At 45.2% G+C, this 25,000-nt stretch overlaps 1 protein-coding gene across 2 annotated transcripts in view; it reads left to right on the forward strand.

The window, feature by feature from the left end:
- efna5b (ephrin-A5b) overlaps positions 1-25,000 on the forward strand; it is a 91,248-nt gene that overhangs the window by 56,052 nt on the left and 10,196 nt on the right. For both annotated transcript variants that reach the window (XM_079735669.1, XM_079735668.1), the window contains exon 2: positions 18,928-19,220. In XM_079735669.1, coding sequence (XP_079591795.1) covers positions 18,928-19,220 — 293 coding nt within the window. The remainder of the gene's footprint in view (positions 1-18,927; positions 19,221-25,000) is intronic.

A 25,000-nucleotide genomic window follows, 5' to 3' on the forward strand; every position in this document is an offset into this window, starting at 1 on the left:
CTCCATACTGGCCATTGCACCTTGTACTCTGTTCTTCAGGCCCTTACTCTGTCCTCCATAAGTCTCTCCTTCTCTTTCTCCCCTCTCTCTTTGTCAGCCTTAAGAGGCTACTTGATGTAATTCCAGCTTTCTAAATAAACTGCACTACTCTAATTCTAGTCGATACACATCAGTTACTGCTGAGTCTACTTTTTAAACTACTGACCGTTACAGCTTTGAGCATGCAGATATTGTTGTAGGTTGTTCGGTCAAACAACAGCAGACTATTCTAATCATCTAATCTATCTCTTGCTCACTCGCTTTGTCTCTGCCTTTTCTCTCCTGTTCTGTATGTCTCTCTCTCTCTCTCTCTCTCTATCTCGCTCTCTGTCTTGCTATCTCTTTCTCTCTCTACCTCTTCCTCACTCTATCTTTCTCTATCTCCATCTTTCCCTCTCAAAATATCTCTCACTCTCCCTCTCCATCTCTCACTCCCTCTCTCATTCTCTTTCTCACTAGATCTCTCTCTCTCTTGGCCTTTGTTTTCTACTCCACATCCATACTGACTTCCCCACCTCTCCTCCCCTTCTCTAAATCTTTTTTTCTGTCCCTCTCTTTATCCCTCCCTCTTTCCTTCCCGCACTCTAATTCTATTCATGGGAACTGCACACTCCATCATCCTGTCCCTCTATATCTCTGTCTGCCCTTCATTTTCCCTGCACCCTTCCGCACCAAAGGAAAAGAGAGAGAGAGCGAGAGAGATAGAGGTAGGTAGGAAAAGAGAGAGAGAGAGAGAGCGAGAGAGAAAGAGAGAGAGGGGGAGAGAGAAAGCGGAGGAGAGAAAGATGGACAGATTAGGTGACAGTGATAAGCGATCGATCTGAAGGCCAAACAGGCCTGCTTGGATGGGACCACCCCCCCATCCCTCCACCACCCCCTACACCTCTCTCTCTCCTCTCCCCCTCTCCCTCCTCCAACTCCTTCCCCCCCCTCTCCCCTAACATCCCCCCACCCGTCTGTTCTCTTTCTTCTGTCTTTCTTTATAACCTTTGTTCCTTTCAAGCTGACAAGGGTTCATTAAGGAACCACTTTGTCCATGGGTGTGTGTGTGTGTGTGTGTGTGTGTGTGTGTGTGTGTGTGTATGTGTGTCTACTTTTGCCTGTCTCCCTAGTTGATAAGTCATGAAGGATGGGCCCCAAAGGTGCACCTAAAGAGGTTTAAATGACTCTCACACACACACACACACACACACACACACACACACACACACACACACACACACACACACACACACACACACACACACACCACCACAAACGAGATTGTGTGCAAACGGATAAGTGTATGTTCTCCCTTAATACGAGAGTATCCTCTTGCAACTACACCTGCATACCTTGAAAAAACATGTGAGTCTGTGTGATGGTGCGTGTGTGTGTGGTTCTGCGTGTGCGTGTCCTTAGTGTGCGCTCAGCCGGAATGCGCCGGGCACAGCACATTTTGCTAATGAGCGTGTCCATTGATCAGGTGATGCTCTTTGTTCTGGACGTCTAAATGGACGCTCAGCTGTGGTGGCCACCGGGACCGAGCCGGGACGCTTTTTATGACCGGGCCCCTGATCACAAGAGGAGCACTTACAACACGCCCCAGCACCTGATGTTTTATTCAAGATCACACTTAGCCTTTGAAGAGTGTGCTGTTTAGGCACACAGCACGCTAGTATTCCTGCGCGCTAAGTGCATGTGCCTCGCCCCCCCCCCCCCGCTTGGCCCGTGATGCCCCATTGATGGACCGTCCGGGGGACTGTTGTCCACGTGTCACACCGCGGCCGTGTGTTGGTGAAAGATTAAAATGCTGCCAAGTAGATCCGGGGTAGTTATCTGCACTTAAAGGGGAAACCGCCGTGGATCAGCACCCCAGCACAGGCGGAGGACCTTCCTGCCGGCTCCTGACAAATGGGTAAAGGCACTCAACGTGTGAGTGAACGTGTGCATGCTTCTTTCTTCGTCCCTGCTTATCTGCATCGTTTTCGGATGCTGGTGGGGATTATATCGATGAATGCAACGTTGGTTGAAACTCTACCAACTGTATGACTTCGATGCTATAACACATACAGGTGGAAGGTGCACATAGACACAGACATACACACACACATACACACACTGGACACACACACACATACACACAAACACAAATTTAATGTTGGGATTAGACAGCAAAAAGATTTGTGCTGGTGTCTATCTGCAAAACCTCTGTGTATCTGTGTGGGTACGTGTGTGTGTATCTGTATGTATCTGTGTCGGTACGTGTGTGTGTAACTGTCTGTGTGCGTGTCTGTGTGTGTGTGTGTGTGTGTGTGTGTGTGTGTAAAGAGGGCAGGTGTTGATCCAGCCATAAGTCTGCACTGTTTGGTTTGATATGGTCCATCTCAACTCACTCTTTCAACGGCCATAAATGTGTGTGTTGACACTCCTCTTCAAGCTCCTGACAAATCCCGGCTTAAAGCGGGACATGACGCACTCGTCATGTTGCATGCTGGGAATTTATGTGAGAAGGAGAGTGGTGTACTTGCCCACTTGTTGGGTTTTCTTACACGTAAACATGTGCAAGGATATGTGTATACACTCAAACGAGTATATACAGGGATGTTGAAGGATGTGTTTATGTATCTGTTTTGTGTGCATGTGTTTAAGTGTGTACAGGATGGTATTTATTTGTGCGATGAGTATGCTTCTATGTGTGTCTTTAGGTATGTGCTCTTCTTGTGTTTACGTGTTTGTCCGCTTGTTTGTGCCTATGTGTGTGTGTGTGTGTGTGTGTGTGTGTGTGCAGGCATGTGCATATGTGTGTGAGGGGATACGTCTGTGTGTGCCCGTGTTGAAGGGGCCCCTGCCGGGCCCTGATGGGGACATCAATAGCAGGCACTTTGGGCTTTCGACACAGTGCTGTCAAAGGGTGGAGAGAGAGCAGCAGGTGGACCGAGGCTCGGCGTAGACCCGGGCAGAGCAGGTCAGCGGCAGAGCCACAACACATCTATCATTAGTTTTAGGACCCTGTCAATTTTTATAACAAACCGGAACATAGTTAAGACACAGGAAATAACACTGTGGGTTTAAAAAAGAGGTCTTTTTCAACTCTTGCCCGACACCTTTGACAACAGCCAAAAGATTTTATTTTTTAAGATATGACGTTTTGCTCTTGAGTTTCTTCACAATTGAGTTTCTTCTTCAAACTCAATTGTGCCAGTAAACGTGGTCCAGGTGATTTAAAAGACAGGGAATGTAATCCGACGGTGAACAGAACATGTGATACATTTGTCTCACTACAGCGAGGAAAAAAATCCTCCTCCAGCTATTGGTCATACTTTAGGTCTTTTACGAGTCCTTTTGCAACGGCCCCCCTGGTCCCGACCTGGGAATGTGTTGAATGTTCAACACGCAGAATACGAGTCGGGGGGCCTCTGACAGGACTCTCAGGTCAGTGGATGAGACGGCCGGAGCAGCTGGGCCAAAGACAGTGTGAGCGGGAGGTGGGACGGTGGTGGGGGTGTGAGTGAAGAAGGGAGAGCGAGAAGGGGATGGATAGAGTGGCTGAGGGATGGAAGGCAGGCATTCTACACTGCTCTCGCTAACTTTAGACCACACATGTCCGCCACATCATGCAGAACCTGTCCACAGCGTGTCACCACTTGCCTCCATAAAAGCCCCTTTTCACTGTGTGTGTGTGTGTGTGTGTGTGTGTGTGTGCGTGTGTGTGTGCGTGTGTGTGCTTGTGTGTGCATGTGCGTGTGCGTGTGTGAATGCGCGTGTGCGTGTGTGTGTGCGTGTGTGTGTGTGTGTGTGTGAGAAACAGAGAGAGAGAGAGAGAGAGAGAGAGAAAGACAGAGAGTGAGAGAGTGAGATAGTGTGTGGGTGTGGGTGTGTGTTATGTACACACACCTCATGTATCCATGGTAGTTTCTATAGGTTTGTAAACCAGGTTAATTTGAGAAAAGCTGTAGGCTGCCGGGCCAATATTCCACTCCATCTGGATTTAATCTTCCTCATCGCTCCATTGTTTCCAGTTTCCTGGTTTGCATGGCAGGTTCAAGAGTCCATGAACTCACAGCAGGGAGCTTGAGACAGAATGTGGCTTGTGTCCGCAAAGACCTGACCCACAGACCCTGATTCGATGCCAAAAGTCCCAACTCTCTCTCTCTCTCTCCTCTCTTTCTCTCTCTCACTTGCTCCGTTATGCTCTTTCTCTCTCTCTTGCTCTCTTCCTCTCACTCTCTTACGTTTTGGTGCTCTTTCTCTCCGTCCCTCTCTCGCTCATTTGCTCTCTTTTTCTCTGGCTCTCTCGCGCTTTCTCCCTCTCCGTGAATTACAGGAAAAGTGCAACTAGGCCAAGTTTGTTGAGCACAGTGCTAGTTCTGGTTCACTAGGGATGAATCATGGTTGCGGTTAACAGAGAAATAATTGCACTTCTCGCAAGAACCGAAATTTTGGTGTGTGTGTCCTAAACCACTTGCATGTGTACACTGTCAGCTATATTCATCTCCATTTGCTCTCTATTTGTATGTATCTGTGTGGGTCATTAGCCACACACAAAAGGAGGACATGTTTTTTATCGCAACAAAGAAAAGTGTCACACCAGTGTGTGCTGTTGACCTTGCTGTCTGTCTGTCCCTTCTCTCTTTTGCTTCTATTAATTCAAATTCTGTACGGAGGGTAGAAGCAGAGAAAATATCACCACACGACCAGACAAAGTCACACAAACAAACACACACACACACACACACACACACACACACACACACACACACACACACAAACACGCATGACCAGCCCATATAGATATACACCCATGCACACACACCTGTGCGCGAGGTTGCACATCAACACATATATCCAGGCTAGCTGTTTGTACCACTAATAGCCCACGGGCTGCTCTCCGGGACAGCAGAACAAAGACACACAGAACCGTCTTTTAGCTTGTTTGACGTGACACAAAGCAGTGTTTAGCTGACAGAGTTCCTGCTCTGTCAAACTGTGCCTTTTAAAACACGGCTGAACCCAGATCAAAGGCAAGGACAGGATCGACTGCCTCCACTTTCCTCGGTTTGATCATGTTCACATTATCCTGAAATCAAAACCCACTCTCGGCGTGTTGTGAGGATACATAAAACGGAGGCAGAGGTGGCGGTGTTTGTTGGGAAGTGACGAGCGCTGGGTGCCGGTTTAATTAAAACACAGTTATACCTGCAGGGACCTTTTTCCTTTTCTTTAGAGGGTTGTAGTTTTAAAGTTGAAAATTTGAAAATGTGTGTGTAGACTTGTCTCCGCAAGACCAGTTGCTAATGTCCCCTAAATTCCCTCACATATCATCTAAAACCTTTAATTTAATAAATCCCCAGGATGTATTCAGACAACATCATAAGATTTGTTCAGGTGGTGGATGCAGACTTATTTCGTAGCTTGATAGCATGCTGAGCTCTCTGTGTAAACCATGCGCGGAGGTCTGCCCAGGATAAAAAGACAACCATGCAAGGCTTTAGAATGTATTTAGGAGGCCAAGGCCTTTAAGGTGAGCCATTCATAATAGCGTCAATACCGAGGAGGCTTCGCTGTGGCCCTGAACCGTGGAGACTTTAAGTAGTTCAATCAGTGGTGGGTGTGTGAGCACATAAACTATACGCCCGTGATAGGGCATTGATGTACAAGGATTTGCCGGGGAGTGTGTGCTGGCATGCGTATGCATGTCTTTATAACGCTATGACTTTAGCTTCTGTCCGTCCTGAGCAACACAGGCTGTTCTCCACACTCCACTTAACCACCCGCGAGGGACCTTGACAGCCCCACCGCGGGACACTGACCCCACGGGTCACAGTGACACCTCATTTGGATCTCACCCACACACACACACACACTTACAAACTCAGACACAGGAACACACAAACACACACACTCACACACAAACACGCAAACACACATGAACACACACACACACACACACACATAAAGGAACACACACACACGCACAGGGAAACACACGCACTGACACTCTCTCTCACACACACACACACACACACACACACAACATGCTCACACACACTTAAATACAAACATACACACATACACATATGACTCACACACATATAGACACACACACACAAAAATATATTTATATACACTTACACACACATCTACACAAATACACAAAAGCCAGACACATGAATCTATGGCAATATGCAGAGGTTAAATGCAGGTATGTGTGTGGTGTTGTGTGTGTGTGTGTGTCCGTTCATTGTGGAGGGAGCGTGAAGGTCTATGACGTTTATAAATGGTATGAGGTCTCAGCACTATGGCCTAGGTTCCAAGGTTTCAACCCCTAACTGACAGCTACATAGTTTATATCCTGCTTGAGTTATAGCAAACACACACACGCACACACACACATACACACACACACACACACACACACACACACACACATTCACACACATATATACAAACACACACAAACGCACGCATACACAAACACACACACACACACACACACACACATACACACACACACACACACACACACACACACACACAACAACAACTCTTTACTATTATTTTCTGAAGAACTGAATACTTCTTTGTTATCTATTGTTAGAAAATATGTCATTTGTTTTCTCTCTGTGTTTAGCCTACCTTATTGGTTACCTCTATGTAAACAACGTGTAGAGTTTAAACATGGTCCTTTGCCAAATGGCTGATTGACTGGGGATAAAGTTGTTTTTCCAGCCTTGTGGCAAATAGTTTAGGATTAGACTATTGTAATCCAGATTCTTCGGGAAACTGCCATTTAGCACACAAAGAAAAACAAAAGCTTAAATGTCATGATTCATTTGTTTGACACATTTACTTAAAGTATTGGATGTAAATGATAGTCTGACCACATTGAGGTAAATTGAGTTAAACTCTAACAATGATCACACTACCCTTCAGCTAATAATATTCATAGCAAATGTCTGAGGAAAGTGTAATCTAATATATTCGAGTTTAGGCTGAAATGAGGGGGGAGTAGCTCTCATTGTGGGTAGCTCTCTGCTAATATTACCAGCTGACGATACATTTCCCTCTTGTATGGCCTAAAGACAGCAATTACTGTAAAAAACGATTCATGTATCATCTAATTATGCGCAGAAGATAAACCCCCCCAAAATTGAAAGAATTCGCAAATTTAATAAAAAGAAAAATGTATAAAAAAATAAATCAGAATATTTGGTCCAACACTGTGGCAGAGCCAGGGATTCCTGTAACGATGGAGTGGTTTGAACATTTTCACAGGCTTTCTTTAATGGGACGTGGAAAGAAGCTGATGGGAGACAGAACGTGGTAGCATTAAGACGGGAACTGGCTGGTGATATATCACCCCTATCAGGCCTCACATAAATACACTCATAACCGTCACCATTTGGTTGAGGAATAGGACACACGCATTAGCCATGCTCACTAGGCTCGTTACCTCAAGTGTTATACAGCTGCCAAACCTTATAACTGTCCTGCCAAAGTCCAGGGCAGTGTATAGACACACACACACTCACACACACACACACACACACACACACACACACACACACACACACCCACACACACACACACACACACACACACACACACACACATGCAAACATGTGCAAATGCAATGTGACATTATAACATCCTGACATAACTCCATATCAACCAACCCTTGAAGGTCAGCATCAGAAAATATCTGTGTCTCTTTGTTGCTGTATGTCGATGCCTGGTTGTGTGTGTGTGTGTGTGTGTGTGTGTGTGTGTGTGTGTGTGTGTGCGTGCGGGCGTGCGTGCGTGCGTGCGTGCGTGCGTGCGTGCGTGCGTGCGTGTGTGTGTGTGTTTGTGTGTGTGTATAGGTGTGTGTGCACTCATGTGTCTTACACACACCCCACTGCAGTCTTAATGATTGGTTTTCTTGGTGGGCAAACCAACATGCTGAGATTAAACAACCAGGACACATGCCCGATTGTGATACATACTTCATTCTCTCTCTCTCTCTCTCTGTCTCTCTCTCTCTCTCTCTCTCTCTCTCTCTCTCTCTCTCTATTCATCATTTTTGTGTAGTCCATATTTTCTGAATCATATTCCCCTGTATTCTTTGTATCTACCCCCCCTCACCCCAAGTGTGTTTCAGACATGCGTGACCCTTCCTTGTACCCCACTCCTACACACGTTATCTCCCTCTCCCTCCTCCTCCTGCTCCTCCTGCCGTGTCATGTGATCTTCATGTAGGGATGTATTCCTGACCCTTGTAGTGGATGGTTCCCACACACATTTTACCTCCCAGGCTCTCCACGATGAACCACGATGATGATAATAATGGTAGAATAATTAAAACCGATTGTGATTATTATGCACTGACACGAAAGTATGATTGTTGTTTATTTAAGAACTAAAGAACAGCTAAAAATGCAAAAACATGCACAATAATTCTCCATTGAATATGTACAGTGCCTTTCCGCTCATAAAAAACAAATAATTGAATTTGTAATTTAGATTGTATTGGAAAGTTTAGCACAATAATATGTAGGTGTACTTGTTATTATTGTTAAGGACAAGTGTACATATTAAACAATATCCTAAATATAATAATATAATAATAATAGTAATACATACAATTTGATATGTACAATGCTTGCAAAGGTTTAGCATTGCTTTATATTGCTAAAATAGGCCTTGTTTAGCACAATAAAACATTGAGTTGAATTTGTGTACGGGACAGAATGTCTTGTCCCACCTGGTCTGTGTCAACAGCACAAGCCTCTGTGTTTCTCTGAAACATCATTTTGGGAACCTTCACACGGAATAGTTTGCCTATTTACCGTTTGCGTGTTTCTGTTTATAGTGTCAACATATTATTTAATGCCGCACTTCAGGTCAGGAAATGCACACGTGGGCAATGCTGTAGCCCCTTATCTCTGTTTATTCGTTCAGTTGACTTCATCTCTCCGAGAGGCTGTGCTGTTTAGCTAAGCGACCCGGAGTTATGCAAGTTATTACGGAAGGACACACAGTGCTCTACCAGGAGGGTACTGTTAGTGTTTGTCCAACCCTCAGCAGGCCATTCACAGCTTGTTCCTATTCTCAGCTCAACATCGTGACCCATAAGTGTGTGTTCTGCCATCTTATTTGTGTTAAACAAATACCGTTGTTTTGAAGTCAGTGGGCGAGTTAGTTGTATTCTTTGTTAGCTTACTGTTTCCTTCCTCCCTCTGTGTCTCCCCTTTTCTTTGTCTTTGTCTCTCTCTCTCTCCATCTCTAATAACTTTGTGGGGTCCACGTTTTACACGACTCAGGGCCAGTTTCACTGCTTCAACTCCGTATCTGCTGCCAAATAGCTTGTCACCATAAAACAATGAATTATGATAGATGGCAATCCGGCCACCTACCCAATAATGTGGGCGTATTAATTGGCACTAACACGCAATGTGTGACTGTGCACAAGACCGGTATGCATAAACACACCAAAGGGCGTGCACTTTCATAGGGCAAAGATGTATTGTTGATGTGTGCCACTCACACACTCATTTTAAAAGCATTTATATTTGTTTATTTGACAGTGACAGTACACATTACAATCATTCCTGTAATGTGTCAGAGTTAGCCTGGAATGTTAGTTTACATCTGCAATCACTGGGCAGGTCATAGCGCATAGTGTGACTGCCTTCCTCCTGCTCTCTGTGTCTATCACTATGTGATTCTCCCTCCTTGTGAGGATGCCATACAGTATTTACAGTGGGATGGCAATGTCTTCGGGGCAGTGATGATTCAGGAGGAAGCCCTGGGGTTGACAGGATATCGGGGGACGTTGCATTTTTGGCTGACTTCCTTGGCAACAAGACATAAAGCAATCCCTTTACACACAGATGCCCGCACAGACAGACACACACACACACACACACACACACACACACACACACACACGCGCGCGCGCGTGCGCACATACACATACGCAAATCCACACACGTTTGCGCGCACACACACGCAAATATCCCAAAACAACGATATGAACTGTTCCTTTGCTCGATTCGAAAGTAAATGGGCTCAGAGGAAGTACGTGCCTGTGTTACTTTTGTTTTTGCTCTTGATCTTCAAGAAGCTGACACAATCTAGATCAAACGCTCACAATGGTAACCATACATCAAACCCCCTCACTCGGCTACCAACCTAGAACAAGAAGTCTTCTGTCACCGCCTATGATTTACTGACTCTTTCCCCCCACGGGGCAAAACGAGGTCTTGGAGACATAAATGGGAATGAGAAATGAATATAGTAAGCAGCACTGTCAAGGGTGGTAGTGTGTATGTGTGTTGGTGTGTGTGTGTGTGTGTGTGTGTGTGTGTGTGTGTGCGTGCGCGTGCGTGCGTGCGTGCACGTGCGTGCGTGTGTGTGCGTGTGTGTGTGTGTGTGTTGGGAAAAAAGGACGAGGCTGAGACAGTATATACCTGACTCATTGGAGGGAGGGAGAGATAGAGAGAGAGAGAGTCAGACAGGTAGACATGACGACAAACAGAGAGACTGATATAAATCCAGGGAGACAAACAAACAGAGAACCAGACCAGACTGAGAGTCCAGAGAGACAGGTAAACATGCAGGCAGACGGACAGGTAGACAGACAGACAGGTTGACATTCACGCAGACAGAAAGGCAGACGGACAGACAGAGTCCAGACGGACAGGTTGACATGCAGACAGACAGACTGAGAGCCCAGACAGACAGACAGACAATCAGCCGGGGTTAAACGAAAGGCTCTCAGACAGACAGATCTACCCACCGACTACAGATGTGGTGTGGGTGGGGACCTTGTGGCAGAGAGCACATAGAAGGCAAGGGGAGAGCAGAGGGGTATGAAGGAATGCACAAGCCTGTCCAAGTTGGCCTCTGGACCGGGCCATATATTATCACCACATATTATCCTGGCTTGGCCACCTGCTGCGATGCCACAGCAACACTAGATGTGATACTGTGATACGCCTGCGGCTATGTGTGTGGTGTGTGTGTGTGTGTGCGTGTGTCTGTCTGTGCGTGTGCGTGTCTGTTTGTGAGGGGGAATTCCGTAAAGGTGCCTGCCATCCGCATGTTCCTGCATTCATGCAAGCCTTACCCTCCGTGTGTGCTCATGTCGAGGGGGTGACATCAGTAATACGGGACATCCTATAGGTCTGATCCTCCCGGGAGAGCCCCCCCAAGGAGCAGTACGCCTAGAGGCCAGTTAGTCAGGGAGGAATGTTGCTGTCAGGCTAGACAGCAGATGACACTGTCTCACATGCCCCTCCTCTGACTTCACCGATCTATCTCTCTCCCGCTCTCTCCCTGTCCATGTCTCTCTGTCCATGTCTCTCGCTCTCTCTCTCTCTCTCTCTCTGTCTCTGTCTCTCTCTCTCTCTCTCTCTCTCTCTCTCTCTCTCTCTCGTTCTCTTTCTCTTTTTCTCTCTCTCTCTCTTTCTCTTTCTCTTTTTCTCTCCCTCTCTCTCTCGCTCTCTCTCTCTCTCTTCCTCTCTATATTAGGTGGAGAGGCTCATCTACCTCTGGCCTCTCCGGCCCTTGTGTCCCTCTTTGTCCTTGTCTTTGTCTCTCTATCTTTCTCTCTTTCTTTTCTCGCCACTCTCTTTGTCTCTGGGGGTGTCTGGCTGGTCACCAAGGTATCAGAGGTTAGAGCCCTCCACTGCCATCTACACACTTTGAACACCGGCATGTGAAATGCATTGTTTGCTGACACTGGCTCCGAACTATGTCGAGAAGACTCATCTATCAAAGAGACACTGTGAATTTGAACAGGACACCTCTGATCCTCCCCACTCATACAACTTAACTTCAGCCTCAACACGCAACACGGGTTCAGTCCAAAGGGTCCTCGTAGAGTTTACACCCTTTTTTGACACACTTTGTATTCACATTGTTTGTATGCAAAATGCTATAATGTATGCATATCACTCATTGTATAATTGCATTACAATGGTAATATCCTGTTTCAAAGTCCTTGACTTTGAAAGGCATGGGAACATTGCAAGAATGTGAATCAGAAAGAAGGGAAAACAACGCACTGCGATTTAAACTAGTAACTCTCTCCCCACACTTCATCTCTATCTGTTTTTATTTTCGTTCCAGAGTAAACACACACAATTATCTATCCACTCCAGTCAACACCATCCACCTCCTACCCATCTCTCTCTCTCTCTCTCTCTCTCTCTCTCTCTCTCTCTCTCTCTCTCTCTCTCTCTCTCACTCTCTCTCGGTTTTCCATCAACCCAATCATCTATAATTATAAAATGAGTTACCATCATTTCCAGACTAGTGCAAAAAAGTATGCAGTGTTTGTGTCCACGTTTGTGTTTCAGTTAGATGATAAAGATGTACTTATTGCGTAGTTCAGCCAGAGTTCATCATTTGCCATTTGTCATGAGAAATGTTTTCTCTCTGGATTTAAATCATTGTACGCACACACAAACACACACACACACACACACACACACATACACGTACGCACACATGCACGCACACACAAACACAATGATCTTTTTATGGTTTCTTTGTATTTCCTGTTTGTAGCTTAGTCTAATTTGATGAAGAAAATACATTCCCTGAGGATATGGCATTCAAAGCGATCCTAGTATTAGAAGGATTATGTGGTTTTTGAGTGACATTTGTTGAGGGAGGGACAAAACAAGTATTCAACAAAAGTTCTCCAGACGAAAATACAGAATTCTATACAGAGTTGCTATGGTGACACAATGTGACTGGTCCTTTGAAACAAGCAAGTTTGTCACAGCTATTTTATATTACTATTATGCTGACAGTACAATGCTGTTAATGTAAAAAATAGGAGCCATGGATACCTAAAAATATGATTGGAAATGTGACAACTATATATTTTATAGCACTTTTACACTGATTATTCTCAGAGTCCATTGTAAAAGTTTTTATTCAGTGAGTTTGATTGGTTGTTAAATAAAAAATGGAAGTAACCAATGCCGTTTCAGTATAAAAAATATTGGATTGAAGGTCTTGTCATGTTTTACTAGTAATTGGCATATGATCATGATCATATTGTCATTTATATTAATTAGTGTAACAGCATGTCTGAATACTTTGAATGCTGAATACTTTACTGAAGATCTCAGTAATATGTGGACTCATATGCTCATACCTTGGATGATTTACAATGAGTCGATTTCTTGATGCTTTCATCAATCTTTCTGTCTTTCATACAAACACTTTTGTGCACACTTGGGTCTGTGCGCATGTGTGTGCATGCATGTGTGTGTGTTTGCTTGTGTGTGACCAACAGTACATAAAAATGTATACGTCCAAACTAGCAAGCCTGTTTTTTTTTTAAATGTGTGGGGGGTTCACCCTGGTTTTGTGTTTGTGTGCAGTTATGTGTGTGTGTGTGTGTGTGTGTGTGTGTGTGTGTGTGTATGTGTGTATGTGTGTTTGTGTGTGTGTGTGTGTGTGTGTGTGTGTGTGTGCAGCACTGTCAGTGGGCTGTGTAATTGAAATGGAAATGAGCCAATCACACACTGCAGTGGCACCACATTCACTTTACTGCTGCAGCACTTCTCAGCCCTCATTTTGTTTGTGACTATGTCCGTGTATGTATGTGTGTATACAACATGTATGTGTGTCTGTGTTGTTTGTGTGTTGTGTATGTGTGTGTTTCTGTGTGTTTTTCTGTGTGTGTGTTTCTGTGTGTTTGTGTCTATGGGTTCACGTGGGAGAGAGAGTTGTGGTTGCTGTACGTCTTAACTAGATTTGAAATTCGTTTTTTTCCCTTCGTTGCTGTGTTTACTTTAAAAGTCAATACAAAGTCAGGATAAATCAGATCGGATCGCATCAAATCAAGCCAGACCCTTTATCCTGTGCAGTTTGACAGGAAAAAAATGCCCTTGGCATGGCTTTAGCCAATTATCATCATGCAACACTTTAATAGAAACCCTGTTTACATAACCAAAGGCCCTTTCTTTACAGGACATCAAAGGAAACATAACTCACACATTCTCACTTACTCATAAGCACATGCACAGTTAGTCACTCACTAACCTCTTTACATTCCCGCATATACTCATAATTCACATAACACACACCCTCTCTCTCACACAAACACACACACACACACACCCGCAGAACCATCTCTTGTAGTCCCCGCACCACCCATCCTGTGCCTAAGTGCTGTGACCCACGGTTCTCTGGGAACAGCTGTGGCATAACAGAGACGTGCAATTATCACCATTTGACAATTAGCCTGCCATCCAGCTCTGCTCCTTAATTACCCCATATACTACGAGCAGCCCATGGCTGTCATACTCTTCATGCTAGGCTGCTAGCCTGAATAGGCAAAGTCTCACGCTCATACACTTGATGCGATATACCACGTGTGTGCGTCGGTGTGAGTGTGTCTGTGAATGCATGTGTCTGTGTATATGTGTTTGCATGCCTGTGTGCATTTTTCGTGTGTGTGTGTGTGTGTGTGTGTTTGCGTGTGTGTGTGCATGTGTCTGTGTATATGTGTTTGCATGCCTGTGAGCATTCTTCGTGTGTGTGTGTGTGTGTGTGTTTGCACGTGTGTGTGCATGTGTCTGTGTGTTTGTGTGCATGGCTTCAACCGTACATATGCACAAATAATGATTGCATGTGTTCATTATTGCACCAAGGCACGCAACCTCCGCCCTCAAATGTGCGAACATGTGTGCATTATCGGTAAACGCATTCATAGAAGAAACCAAAGGCTGGACAACTCGCAGCTTTTACCCTATTATTTACAACGTGCCTTTAGCTTTTATCCAGGAGACTGAACGTAAAGATACACACACACACACACACACACACATACATCCGCGCGGGTGCCCACACACACACACACACACACACAAATGCCGATGTACAGACAGACACAATTGCCTTCTCTAAGCGAGAATTAATTTACATTCTCTTTGTGCGAGATGAATTGGTATTCACGGCAGCGTTATCTTAGCCGCTGCTCTGTCTCTATCGACCCCCAACGTTCCTCTATCCCTTCCCCCAACTCGTTCTCCCTCCCTCACTCTCTCTCTCCACTGTGTCTCAGCCAGGCCCTCTTTACTGCTTATTCCACTCTTTATGATGCTTAGAAAAGACGCCACTGTCCGGCCTCCACTTGATTTACATTCCTGCACCGCTCAATTGCCTCTCGGTGCGGGTTTGTACCACACAGAGTCCTAATGTATGTTTGAATACATGTCCACTCTGGGCTGACGAACCATTTCCGCTTTTCCGCTGAACTGCAGAAAGTGTTTATATTTAAGTCCGGCGGTCGCTCCAGGAGGCAGGAGCTACAAACAAGTCGGTCTCCACTCTCTCTCTCGCCACCCGCCCGGCGGTGTCCTTGGTGTTTCGCATTGACCAAGAGCGGTGTTCTGCCTCCAAAAAAGAAGAATCCGTACTGGAATAAATTGTTGCGCATAGATGTTATAGTTTTGGACTATGACTTCATACCGTGTGGTTTGTCCTCTTCATAGGGTTGCCATTCAGCACTATTTATGTCTTTGTGCAATGGGTGTGAAAGAAGTGTGTGTGTTGCATGTATAACTGTGGGTACTGTTGGTGTGTGTACACACATTATGGGTGTGTGTACACACACCCATAGTACCCCATAGTGCTACAAATGCCGGTCCTGTCCCCTTTTTATGTGCTCACTCACCCGAACATCCTCTGGTTCATTTGCAGTCCGCACCACCAACCACTGTTCTGACTACTCAGGCAGGCAGAGAAGGGCAGCTGAAATGCACACACACAGACACGCACACACACACACACACACACACACACACACACACACACACACACACACACACACACACACACACACACACACACACACACCCCACACACACACACACTCACACACACACACACTCACACACACACACACACACACACACACACACACACACACACACACACACACACATACACACATGCATACAAACAAATACACACACACATACACACAAACGTACACTAGAGCTTATAGGAGCAGTAAAGGGTGTGAACGTGTGTTTATGTGTGTGTGCTTACGTATATGTGTATGTGAGTGTGTGTGTGTGTGTCTGAGTGTGTGTGTGTGTTAATGGACACAGCCCTACTTGTGGCCATTAAGTCAGTGACATTTTTAAGCAGTGGAGGGAGGAAGAGGAGGTTGGACCTTTGCTGACATGTTTTAAATGAGATGTTACAGATGAGTTGCTCCACGCCTTAGCGATAAACACACAGACACACACGCGAACACACACACACACACACACACACGCGAACACACACACACACACACACACACACACACACACGCGTGCGCACACACACACACACACACACACACACACACACACACACACACACACACACACACACATACACAGGCTAGGGTATTTATTTTCCACATGTTAACAAACACAGGATTATCTCCCTCTTAACAAACCCAAACACACACACATACACAGACACAGGCAAGCGCTGATATATATTGAGAGAAGGGAACCTTGGACAGAGGACAGATGTGGTTGTACGAGGTCATTCTTCATCTAATTGACTTAATGTGACTTTTATTATCTGACCCCTGCCAGGGACCATTAGATGACATATAAGAAAACCCCCTAGATGGTATTTCACTCATATTTCCTTGTGATTTGATCATGATTTGATTCCACCAAATGTGGCTTTGCATTTACTATATCAGCAGTTCAGTATTGTGTTTCTGAGAACATCAACATACTCAAAGAGATGGTCCATCCGTCTTCGGGTTAGCTAGGAATGTTTCAACAAATGGAATGAAATACAGGATAATAGATTGAGGGAAATAAATAAATACGTGGCTCGGGCCTGAAGACATGGCACGCTCTGTTTCTACTGTTGAATAGATCCTCAAAATTAATCCTCAGGAATAAATAATTTATTCCATTATATTGTTTATTCAGGGTGCTTTGTTTGGGTGGGGGCTACGGGGTGTTGGTCCCAACACAATGTCAAAATGTTATTTTCTCTCTGTTAAATTAGTCTCTATCTTCTTGTGTGTGTGTGGGTGGGAGAGAGAGAGAGAGAGAGAGAGAGAGAGAGAGAGAGAGAGAGAGAGAGAGAGAGAGAGAGAGAGAGAGAGAGAGAGAGACACACACACACACACACACACACACACACACAAGGAGAGAGAGAGAGAGTATGTGTGTGTGCTTTGAGCTAAATAGAAGGCGTTGCGTTCCTGGGGTGAGTGTTTACAGGTGTGAAATGTTTACTCTGCAAACGTGGCCCGCTGTGACCCCAGGGCCATAGTCAACCTGTCCCAAAATGTGCAGTCAGCCACTCACTATAGGCATAGAGAGGTGGAAAACGAGACAGAGAGGTAGCGAGAGAGAGGAGAGAGAGAGAGAGAGAGAGAGAGAGAGAGAGAGAGAGAGAGAGAGAGAGAGAGAGAGAGAGAGAGAGCTGGAGCAAGAGAGACAGGGGAGAAACACATGGCAAGTAATTACACTATTTTAGGGAGGCAGAGAAATTCCTCAGCTGAGAGAGATCTATGGGCAACTGAATGGACACAAGTAGGGCTTGTGTGTGTGTAAGCATGTGTGTGTCTCTGCATGTGTCTTTGTGCATGGCGTGTCCCACTTGTTTTATGTCTGTCTACTTGCATTTAGTCTCAACACAAGATGTTGTTGTATGTTAGTTAAACCTTTATTTGTAACGCATGCTTGTCTATGTGCATATGTGTCTGCACATGTGAAATGAATGGGCAATGCAAGGGCCGCTTGCCGTTCATTTGAATATTCACATTCAATCGTGCAATGTGTGGCCGTTGTGGAACCGTTGTGCGGGACCTCACATCACAACCACGAGAAACAGCCAGACTCTACATTTCTCATTAAATGTGTTTGGACCATCTCATATACTGCCACTCATGAGCACTTTGCACTTAGTTTGAGCTTCTCTGCATCTCAGTATGGTTGGCATTGCTTAAATTGTTTTTCCCTTGGAAGTCGCTCAGTTTTCTGAGTGACTGAAAAATAATGTATTCTCAGAGTTTGACCCCTTCAGTTTGGTTTAAATGTGAGCGCAAGGGAGTGTAAATACGTGTTGCCAAACGACAGATTTATAGACTGGCCGACGGACATTTGTTGAAGCGAGTAGATGGGCCGCGTGTGAGGAATGTTTGGAGATCAAACATGCGGTCGCTTCTTGAGTGCTGTATCCGAAGGCAATGCACTTTCCACGTACCACACGTACAAAACCACCACAGAGTTTACATGTCACCTGGCCTGCACTTGAGTTAGGGCTAATTTGTGTTGTGAATGTTATAAGGTGGATGAAACCCCTTGTTCTTTGCATATGTGATTCAAGTGTGTACGACTGAGCCCTCATTAAGACAAATTGCCTGTGATGGTAAAAGCCATCCGGGGTGATGGTGGGGGGGGGGGGGGGGTTGACATTCTCAGAGCTGTGTTTAAACGTGTTCTTCTAATCAAATGGAAAATTACTTTCCGCTTTCTTCAAGATGATCCACTTCAGTGCCTTTTTTTGATGATCATGTCCATGTTGCAAATATTACTGATAATACCGTATCACGATTCAAATCTCGAAGAATCATTGCACATTTCTATTCCTGATGCTCCATATCTGCTTAATCCCTCTCTAATATCTGATTTCCTGGGGAATTCATGAAAAGTCGAAAAATGTCAAGCTGTCTCACTCCGTGCCCATTTATGGTCGTAGTTTCGGGGTTCAAACCACATCTTTCCCATGACCTGATCTCCGCCACAGACCTCCGACTGAATCCTCCCAAAAAAAAAGACATTATTATTCGTGTTTGGTCGTCGTAACGCATTCCACCACCTCGTCTGTCAACTAACCGCCCTGTTCCCTTTGTCCCCTCTCCTCTGGCAGGTTCCACCGCAGCGACTACCACATCGACGTCTGCATCAACGACTACCTGGACGTGTACTGTCCCCACTACGACGACTCGGTGCCAGTGGAGCGGGCGGAGCGCTACGTCCTGTACATGGTCAACTACGACGGCTACAGCACGTGCGACCACACCGCCAAGGGCTTCAAGCGCTGGGAGTGCAACCGGCCGCACTCCCCCAACGGGCCGCTCAAGTTCTCCGAGAAGTTCCAGCTCTTCACCCCCTTCTCCCTGGGCTTCGAGTTCCGCCCGGGCAGAGAGTACTACTACATCTGTGAGTCAGGCCCCGCGCGGCCCAAGGTCTCACACACACACACACACACACACACACGTGCCCACGCGTGCATTATACGCACGCACGCACACACACACACACACACACACACACACACAAGCAGACAAACACACACACACACACACACACACACACAAGCAGACAAACACACACACACACACACACACACACAAACAGACAATCACACACACAAACACACTTGTGTATGCATACACACACACCACACACACACACACCACACACACATAAACACACACACACACACACACTTGTGTATGCATCTACACACACCACACACACAGACACACACACACACACACACACACACACACACACACAAACAAACTTGTGTATGCATCTACACCCACCACAGTCCACATACACTTACACATGGTTACAAGCGTACACGCAGCAGCACAGACATACATACATCAAAACACATGGTTCAAAGTGACACACACTCACACATGCACACACGCACATATTTATCTCCGCACAAACATGCATATGCACACACACACACATTGCAGGGGCGGAAGACTTATACTTTGCTGAAACAAAACACCTCTTTAAGCCCAGCCCAAGCAGAGAGCCTTACTGCAAGTCAGCTTGCAAACGCACATAAATGCATATAAAAACAAAACACATGCACACACACCCTAACCACACACACACACACACACCCACACACAGTGTAGGAGCAGCAGGCTCATACTTAAACGTAACAAAACACAGCTTTTACATTTCTTCTCCATGCAGGGTGTTGGAGAGATTATCGCGGCCCCCTTAATGTTACGGCATTCGAGCAGTGCTCCTCACACCGCTCCCCTCCACACTGGAATGTTCTTTCCTAAAATGGCAATGGAATCTGAGAGGAAGTCCGAACGGAGATAGGGTTTATAACGTTGTAACTCTCCTCACCCCACCGCAGAACAATACAACACTCCATCTGTCATAAGGACAGCCACCCTGTCTCCAGTAAAACACATCACCTCATCCAGGGGTTTTTGCGCTCGACGTTAACTTGTCTGCCTCTCGGCCCAGAGGAACGCGTTCCGGCAGGGGCTCTGTCTGAAGCCGGCCGCCCCTGGGAAATTAGCTTTTTTTATCAAAGCAAGGTAGCACGGTGAAACCCAGCCAAAGACTTTCCTCCTCCTACTGTGGAACGCACGCAGGACAAAGCAGCCCCTGAAAAAAATATGGAGTTTGCCGGTCGTTGAAATCAGAGTCAGCGGCCATCATTTGTCCTGATGTCCCCTCACAATACCCACTCAGGGGGGTCGTTTGGCTGCTGTGCAGAGCCGTATCGATAGCATTCCAGATCATGCGCAGCGCATTTGATATCATGGGAGTAATGTTAGAGCCTGACGCCGAGTAATACATCCTCCCAGAATGTGAGCCCTGTGGACTGGGAGCGACTGGTCTGTGTGGGTGTTTCTGTGTGTTTGTGTGTTTGCCGACGCGCACAAATACCGCAATATCAATCAAGCCGTGCCGACGTATCAGTTTTAGCAGGTAGCGCTGTCCTACTGAACGCTGTCATTGCGAGAAGGCCCCCTCTGTAGTGGTTTACGGTGCTGTCGTCCGCCCTTTCCCCATTCTACTCCCTCTGCCTCTACCCCGTCTCTCTTCCCTTATCCCCTACTCTCTCCTCCTATCGGCGTCGCTCTCGATTTGTCCGTATCTACCCGATCTGCGTCCCCGTCTTTGTCGCGGCATACATCTCTATGTGTCCGTATCTCCCCCTCTCTCTTTCTTTCTCTTTCCTTCTCTGTGTCTCTCTCTGTATGTCTCCATCCCCAACGCTGTGAGGAGTCTGGGTGATTGCTGCAGGGACCGGGGACGTAGTGAGCCGCGGGGTCCGCACATCCAGCCTCTGTTTTTCTGAATTGAGAGCATTTTTATGAAGCAGTTAATTTGACAGCCAGCCAAGGTCCTCCTATCTTTTATTCATTTCACCTGTTTTTTCTGCTCTTCTGCAGTTCACCATAGGACACCTGGGTAAGACCGAAATAAATCCTCGCAAAACAACAAGACAACTGTTGTTTCTATGGTGAATAAATGTTTTCCATCACCGCTTTTCTTTGTTTTTTTCGTTCCTTCAGAGTTTACAGACAGGGCGTTACATTTTTAAGGTTCTTAACAAGCAGATGGTCGGCCATTTGTCTGGTTACAAGTAAGTATGTTTATCTTGGGCTTATGGAGCCTATTTTCATTGGCGAACGGGCCAAATGAGATAAGGAGTGAAAAAAAAAGAAATGCAATAAAAAACGAAGTCTCACGATTTGTGGACCAGATGGGGGTTATTGAAAGGTCAGACAATTCATCCACTACCTCAGTCGTGATATTTTATTTTATTTTTTGCCGTCTCCGTTGAGAGATGCCTGTCCTGAGGGCTGGATTAAATTACATCAGGACAGACAGGACTTCCATGAAGCACATCCATTCGGTTGTAGCACGCGCCGTATTGCTTTAGTACCCGCGGCATTGTTCATTGGCTATTGAGTGATTCTAGTGTGTGTTTTCTGTGTCCACGGAAACGGATATTAAAGTCATCCACCATGAAGCCGCCTTACGTCAGGCTTCCTTATGTCGTTGTGTCCTCGTGGCCGCGGTGAACATTCATAAGACTTGAGGGGAGAAAGGCCTTCTGATGGAGTGGACTGTCAGAAGATTTCACTTAATATTATACGCTGATCGACCGATCGATTGGTGGACAGACAGACAGACTGAGGGACGTTGTATTATAGGGTTGGGGGGGAAATCGATTCATGTGCGTATTGGGATTCTTCGCTTCAGCAATACTAGACATCATCAGGTTGACTCAATTTCTTGTTTTTTGGGGTGGGGAAAAAGCCAGAAATATCAATGTCACCTTAGTTTTAATATATTAATGGTACTCGTCCTACAGAGGGCGCTAAAGTCTATTTAGATATAGTTGATTTGTATCTGCTTTATTCTGTTCTGTTTAGACACTTTTATTAAACAATGATGGACCCTGATTGATCTGTAAAACCTGAACCCCAACTTTGAACCAACACGTTAAACCACACCAAAGATGAAATCGAAGAAGAAAACGTAGAAATCATATCGCAGTTATCATATCATAACTCAACCATCGTATCGTGAACTCCCTCCCGATAACCGTCCCTTTTGTATTATTGTCAGCATATATTTTATTGAGTTACCATATACAAATTTACCATTGCCTTGGCTTTCATTTCAACATTACAATCGCAAGGCACTGAAAAAGCCAGAAAATATTTGGAAAGAATCCAACTTAATTGTTGTTTCATGACAGTCTAACGTTGTGTGTATAGAACAACGAGTAATACGTTTTTTATTGGTTGCACAGAATACATCTCTCGTCAACAAACATAACCTTGACTTATTTTTTTGAGAAATTGTCTTGAAATGGAATGAATCTCAACTCCATACAAAAACCATGCCCGTTCCGTGTTATGAAGGACAGTCTGAACCCATTACCCATACAGTCATTGAACAGCTTTTTATTGCTGTCCAGCTCTCTCTCTCTCTTAAGCCTGAAACCCTAATATTGAAGCTTGATTGCCATGTCATTATTATGGTTTCTCATAATTGCTCCTAATGAGCCCACAAAATGTGTTGTCATCAGCCAATCTGAAAAATAATAGTGTTCAGTATTAGCAAAGAATGGGTACAGATTGGAATGTGCTCTCTTTTTTTCTGTTTTCCATTCACAGTGAATTAAGATGATATAGCATGGCCCGTTCCGACACGTTGACCGCAAGCAGTAAAGCTTACAGGCTTACAAACATTGGGGTCACATTTGACCCAGTTGAACAAGTAGGAGACGGGCGTGACCTTTGGGTGCTATTTGGTTATCGTTGTTGATGCATCTTAGTTCAGGGCTACTGTAGCGGGGCTAATTGAGAAAATAGCATGCATCATTAGCCTCCGCAGCAGGCTAAACTAGCAACCTGCGGCGCAAAATAAAACCATTACCGGGGATATATCCTGAACCAAAGGTCACCACAGAGATACATGAACATAACGGAAACAAGTTTTGGCAATACTGTGTATCATATTAATTTGTTTATCAGAGACAGGCCAGCGCCTAGACAGGCCGTTCCATGAGGTAATGCATCTCATCTCATTTTGTTATTAACTCTAGAAATAAATTCAATTTTTTGAATGATCTAAAAGGATAAATTATAGTTTATACAGTGTATATATTAAATCTAACCACATCATATCTTATCCTCATTTCACCATTATCATCATCCTTCATTCATGACGGCAATTTATTTTTCACATAAATAAAGATATCAGATCTATTTATTCCAGAACAGAAAGGATTGCATGTAGATTGCCCCCTCATACCCCATAAAACATCATTTATCGCGTCAGTGTTTCTCACGGCTCATCCTACCAAATAACCTAGCAGCGGGGATGCAAATGAATTATCTGCCCTCAGATATCAAATCCGACATGACTGATTTGATATCTACGCCGCAAATGAGCGCAAGGATGTCCAATTGCATTTAAATGGAGAAAAGGCCTGTTTATGTTCCATGCACCCTCCGCAATATGATGCAGGTCACGGCTTGATTTGTTGGATCTCTGATAAAATTAGAGGGGAAAGTAGACAGCGGTTCTGCTGCCATTTGCTTGAAGAGAAGAAGAAACAGCCTAATCAAGCGAAGCAGGAAGGAGAGCAATCCCCCCCCTCAGATGAAGGTCATATATCTTCATTATTTGGAATGCTGCCTGATGTTCTTTCTGAGATTCAGGTTAGGTTGTCCACGGAGAAGAACTGAAAGTCCTCCAGCTTGCCTTCAGGCTACAAATATATTACAATAATTGCTCTTCTTTCTAAATGAAGTAGATATTTGGACAGGAAAATAATGCGGAGTGGTTTGTGGGGGGGAGATTGGTTGAGGGTAATAAAATCAAAATATAGAAGAGACACAATTTTCCGCCTCCGGAGAAAATGAAAGGCGGTAAACAATAGGATGCCGGTCACATATGCGAGCGACACAGCAGAATGCAGTATTAGCTTTGAGTGAGATACAGCCAAGGGGAGGAGGGGGGCGTTCAAGACTGATGGCCAAGAAAAAAGTGAAAGGACAGAGTGTGTGTGTGTGTGTGGGTGTGGGGGGGGGGAACTTTCAGGGGTCAAAGTTCAGGGTACCACAGAGCTTAAGAGAAACCCCGACCACAAAATGCTGATGGAAGCTTCTCCCCCTCTATTTTTTTTATCCCCCTTTTTTAATATCGTAGCAATCTGTATCGGATTGATTTTTTTATTCAGAAAACGACAGGAATCCAATATCCTTGACAGTCGACTGCGAGCGATGAGTTAGCGGGTTAAAGGATCATGAAAATGTGTGCAAAATACGAAAGCGATTTGGCGTGACGATCCGGCGGCAGATTGACTTTAATAAAGACAGTGATCTCGTCCGGCTCATCCTCTCTCCCTAAACCGAGATGGCTTCGTGTGGCGACCGGCAGACAAACACAATTTAATCAGCGTCTTCTACTCACAATTACTCTACAGGTGATGCTGAATAAAGCCGAAGGAGAGAACACGTTCTCCCTCTGAGAACGTGATTTCTGCAATTCCTGCCACAATATATAAATATAAGCGATATTGTTATGGTGCCGTGGCAGAGAGGAATATCTTTAGGCTATCTTGTAAAATACACTCGACGTAGACACGCATCATGAATAAGGAAGTCACTACACTAGGAATACTCTTAGTATTTATGAGGGTTGTG

Source organism: Pollachius pollachius, assembly GCF_949987615.1.
Source record: "Pollachius pollachius genome assembly, chromosome: 1".
In the NCBI taxonomy this organism is placed as follows: domain Eukaryota; kingdom Metazoa; phylum Chordata; class Actinopteri; order Gadiformes; family Gadidae; genus Pollachius; species Pollachius pollachius.